The 5500-nt window shown below is 39.4% G+C and overlaps 1 protein-coding gene across 1 annotated transcript; it reads left to right on the plus strand.

Annotated features, from left to right (window-relative positions):
• The first annotated feature begins 1158 nt into the window (after positions 1–1158).
• On the plus strand, positions 1159–2073 carry LOC111139818. Its single transcript, XM_022492263.1, has one exon. It carries the CDS (start codon positions 1159–1161, stop codon positions 2071–2073), a length of 915 nt encoding a protein of 304 aa, XP_022347971.1.
• The last annotated feature ends 3427 nt before the right edge of the window (positions 2074–5500 follow it).

Below are 5500 nucleotides of genomic sequence, written 5' to 3' on the forward strand. Positions count from 1 at the left end.
GTACCCCTAGTTCCAATCAACTCTAATGAGGGAGGTGATGCAACAGGTGATGAGGAATGAGTAAAGCCATAGTGGGAGGCAAAGGTTGGCATCTCTACAGTAGACTTTCAGAGACAGTGATCCTGAGATTTGGAGGATCCCCAGGCTGCAACACACAACCACTTACCACTGTTTCTGCTTGAGAAGATCTAATGTGTCTACTACCATTTCAGTGGTCATAGTCCCTCAGTAATCCTAAGATCCCAGAACCTTGCTGGATGTTCAGTCTTCCAGCTTAACAACAGAAACAGTATTTCTACAAATGCGGTCCAGCTGACATTGGGAGCCAATGACATTGGCCAAAGAAGAACTCATAGCATGCATTTATTTGACCTTGCATTTGACATGAACATTCTTATAGTGGTTGTGAGAGGGGGTTCTGGAGTTGTACTCTGAAATTCACATCCTGGCCCCTCTACCCAATAACAATATGGCCCCAAGCAGGTTACTTAGCCTCTTTAGGTCTATTTCCCCATCTGTGAAAAGTGCATAATAAAACCACTTTGTGGAAAATAAAACATACTCCAGAGCTGGTGAGGAATATGCTCTAAAAATAGTATTGATCCCTAGAAAGTCCTGGGTAAATGTCACCTGTAACTGCTGTCATTTTGTTAATATCCCTGTCATGTCTTATGGACACAAATGAATTCAGGACTCTGCATCAATGGCTTCCCCACATTCCTTATAGCTCTTGCCCTAATGTCTTCCCCAGACCCTTGCATGCGCTAAGTGTTAACAAGTACTTGGGTTCATCAACTGTGGCTCTGAGTCGAAAAAGTTCTCATAATCAAAGTTGGAAAAGGATGCACAAAGAATAAAACTTTGACCTGATTTTGAGCAATTTGCTGACTCCTGAGAGTACATCTTTCAAACTTTCCTTTTGGATGGTTTGAGCACGCGCTCCTCTCTTGAAATAAAGTGAAGAGCCCAGAAGCTTTCTCCAGTTTCTTTGATTCATGTTGATGCTGTCTGAAGTTGTTGTATTCTATACAGAAAAAGGTGTAATGTATCCCTTGCGATTTCTGCTAGGTCACAGAGCTGGAAAACCACACCAGAAGCTTTAAGATTCACTCTTCCTTGTTCTTTAATCCTGCAGGAGCCAAGTTGCCCTGAAAGATCATGAACTTGTCTTCTGAGCACTGCAACATATCAGATTGGCTGAGGCTGGAAGCAACAGTGAAGGCCTCTGTGTACACAGTTGCCTTCTTCTTTGCCACATCTGTCACTGTCATCGTCATCACAATAGTGTCACAGAATTCGAAGCTGAAGAAAGAGGCCCGATACATCCTCCTGTGTCACCATCTGCTGTGCATCTCCTCCTACTGTGGCCTGGGGGTGGTATTCCAAGGGATGCGGGCTCTGCTAGCCAATAGTCCAGTGCTGATGTGCTGGGTGGTATTTGGGGTCCAGCTAAGTGTTGGAGAAGGGATTCTCTTCACCCTGGCCTTGATGGCTGTCAACACTTACCTGGCCATTTGCTGGCCTTTGAAATCTCTGGCTTTTGCAGATTCAGTTAAGTATAGGGTTCTGGCTGGGTCTTGGACAATCATTATATTCAAGAATGTTTGCTTATTCCTCATAGAGGGTACTAGCCCCACTCAGGGTGCTGTTTTTAAATCTGAACCCCTTTGCCCTGTGATCTTGAATGGCTCTGCTGCCAGAGCCATCGGCATAGTTTTCCTTTTCCTTCTTCTGTCCATCATTCTTGTAAGTTACTCTCTGATCTACCAAGAAGGGAAACGGGCCGGCCATTTTAATAGATCAAATATCAAAGCAAGGAAAACGGTCCTTATTCATTTAGTGCAGATGGGTTTACATGTGATACCAACCCTGGTATTCATAGGTTTGGGAAAGATGTGTGGATTGTTTTTCTTTGTTTTAAATCTGGTGCTTTTTGGAGTCTTTGCATTTGCCCAATGTCTTAACCCTCTGATCTATGGGCTCTGGAATAAAGAGCTGCAAAGCAGATTGTACCATTGGATGTGCTGTCAGTTGTGGTGTGGTCACATGATGACCAACAGAGAGACAGTTTGACCTGAAATTCAGCCACACTGAATCAATAACTCTAGCCCTAATGGATCATTAGCTATGCTTGAGGACTTACCTTTACTCAACCATATGAGTAAGTCAGAGTTATTCATCTGGCTTGTAAATTTTGCTGCTGTGTACATGGAATTGGCCTCTGTGAAATCACTCTATGTCTTTAATTTTAAACCCAGATCAACATTTTTGGCAGCATGTCCTACTGCGTCTCAGTAAGGAGGCAGTTTTTGAGAATGCACTAATTTTTAAAAACTGAGAAACCGTCCATGGTTGATAGGAAGAGAAGAAGTTTGGCTGTTCCTTTATTATTAATTAGGCATAGGCTTGGCTACATGTAATAACAAAACAGAAACAAAATAACAATGACTTTTTTAAGGTTTGAGATTGTTCATTTGTTTGTTTCTGATGTAAAAGGAATCTGGAGGTAAACAATCCAGTCCTATACAGCAGCTTTGTAGGCAACGGGTTCATTCTCTTCTATTCTGCCATGATTACTATACTGCCTCACGACCCAAGATGGCTGTTAATGCTCCTGTCATCACATTCATACTCCAGCCAACAGAAAGGAGGAAGGGGCAAAGGAGGGTTTATACCCTCCTTCTAAAGACTCTTTTTAGAAATTACACAAAACACTTTTTCTTATATTTAACTGACCAAAACTTAGTCATATGGTTATGTGTGGCTTTAAGGGAGAGTGGGAATAAATTTTAGCTGGGTAGTAGTGTCCCTAGCTAAAAATTGGGGTTCTTGATACTAAGAAAGGAAGAAAGAACAGTTATGAGGAGGCAAAGTTATTTCAGGGACCATTTTCCTCTCAACCAAAGAAAGTATAAAGAAAGACAATGGCTGGGTTATAATAAAAAAATATACTCTGCCTCTTTCAATGTGGTACTTGGAGTTAACTTTTCAAAGTCCCAGAACACTTTAATTGTATTTTGTTAACTGTTCTCAAAGAAAATGGCATTAAGAAGAACATTGAATTGGTTTAAACATGGGAATTAACTCATTATTTAAATCTAAGCCATTTTGAAGCAGTAGTACAAAATAAAGTCCTTCATGGGAGTTTATGTATGAGATTTCTTTAGATGAAACATCCACTTCTAAGTAAGTCAGGATTCAGTTCTAGAAACAGGAATCATTACTCTAGGTACTTTAGACACATGGGATTTAATATGGGACTTAGATACTTACAAAGACACCAGCAGGGCTGGAGGAGTGGAAATCAGGAGCCACCATTTGTTGGTGTCAAAATCCCACAGGGATCTGGTGGTCTAGCAGCTGTTTCCACCATTGCTGCCCATGCCTCAGGCCCCTCTTAATGTAGTAAATTTGCAAAAGAAAGAGCAACTGGAAGATGGCCTCCACTTCCTTTCATCTTTCAAATCTCAAGTGATTACCTCTAACTGGTGGAACCCATCTAGCATTAAGACCCTATAAGCAAAGAAGTCTGGGAAATGTATTTCCTAGTTTCACAGGAACAGGAAGTTATCCCAAAGTGAGGGTGAAATGAGGATTGAAAGAGCCAATCCATGGGATCCACCATTATGACATTTAGTTTTATTTACAGGTGATAACAACAACAGAAGCAAAATAGTTGCTCAACACATTTACAGCTATTATGCTCCTGACACTATGCAGGCCATTTTATATACATAAAATCAAATCCTCACAACAGGTATATAATATAGGTATTATTATTCCTGATTTAGAAATCAAGAAAAACTGAGGCTTAGAAAGGCTGTACAGGAGCTTAGGAGGACAGGAACTTCCCTTTCACATTTTTCATTTACATGACTTGGCCAAAGGTGTTCATTGAGAGCTAGACCAAATTTCTTCGGAATTTGGTCTTCAGTTTTCCACTTTGCTTTGGGCATAGACACCTGTCTTGTGGAAAAGAGCCTCTTTTCACCCATTGCTTTGATTACACTTTCCCACCCTTAGACCCTCACTTATTTTCAGATTCTAGTGCCTTCCATATCATGTCTAGACTCCATTTTGGCTTCAAGTCCTTCTTGCCTCTTCTCTGGGTGTTCAGTGTGTCTTCTCTCTTCCTCCATCCTCAACTCTGAGACTTCAAAGCATGACCTTCTTTTTTGCAATATGCAAATCTCTCCAAGGCCAGAAAGACTGCCAGGGTTGATTACCTTTGTGTCCTGGCACTTGACACAGTGCCTGTAGATAGCAGGTGTACAAATGATGTAATGGACTCACTGGTCAGTAAGACATGCCCTTTTCACAAATTCCCTCCTCACAAAACCCAAGCTGTCTCTTTGTTTTTATTGAAATATAAAATAATCTGAGTGCCAAGAGTAGAAAAAAAAACTCAAAAAATTTACCAAAATTAACTCAATTATAAGCCCTAGGTCTAAAATACACAATTTAATTTATCCTTAAAGCTTTCCTTTTTTCCCTCTTTTTTGGGGTGAGGTGTTAAATTTTTTTACTGAAGCATAATTAACATACAATGTTATATTATTTTTAAGTGTACAGTACAGTGACTTGACAATTTTATGCATTACTCAATGTTCACCATGATAAGTATAGTTACCATCTGTCACTATATAACAATATTAAAATATTATTGACTATATTCCTTATGCTGTACTTTTCATCTCTGTGTCTTATTTATTTTATAAATGGAAGTTTGTACCTTTTAATCCCCTTTACCTGTTTCACTCATTCCCCCTACCGACCTCCCTCTGGTTTGTTCTCTGTATTTAAGAGTCTATCATAAATGACATCAACAATAATCTTTCTCATGATGTATAAATCCTTTGTACTCATTAGAGAACTTTAAACTTGGACAAGATGTGCAAGGAAGAAAGGAAGTGGTGGCTAAAGTCACTTGAAATTTGTTGAGGGTTCTTGTAAGGTGTTTCTTTTGTCTATAGAGATAGGCAATGATATTGAATTTAAAGTCAAAAAGGGTATAGGTTTGGGGGACATGTTCAGAGAATACACACTTTGCAAATAGCTCTGAAAATACATTACTTAAGGAAAAAATGTAAATTATTTCAAGATTCCTAAGTTCTTACCAACATTATATTTTACCATAACAGCAACCATATTATTACTGTGTGAAACTATTTCTGACTTATCCATAGATATACTATATAAACATATATTGGCTAACTAAGAATGGACTTAGGCAAAGTCCCTAAAAGCAAGAACAGAAAAGTGGTTCATAATGTTCATCATAAGAAAATGTTGAAAGAATCCAGGCCATTGTTCAGAAGAAGCTCAAGATTATAAAATCAGCCACATTAATGAATTTTAAACACATTTTTTTTTCCCCTGAAAAGATCAAGGGCTAGGTTTGAACTGCCCTGCTGGTGTCCAAGCAAAGATACATAAGCAATGGGGAGAAAACCACACATTTATCCCTGATGGAAGAGGGGAAAGGATGCCAGAGTGTTCT

This window comes from Enhydra lutris, unplaced genomic scaffold, assembly GCF_002288905.1.
Source record: "Enhydra lutris kenyoni isolate GAN:26980312 unplaced genomic scaffold, ASM228890v2 scaffoldscaffold1, whole genome shotgun sequence".
In the NCBI taxonomy this organism is placed as follows: domain Eukaryota; kingdom Metazoa; phylum Chordata; class Mammalia; order Carnivora; family Mustelidae; genus Enhydra; species Enhydra lutris.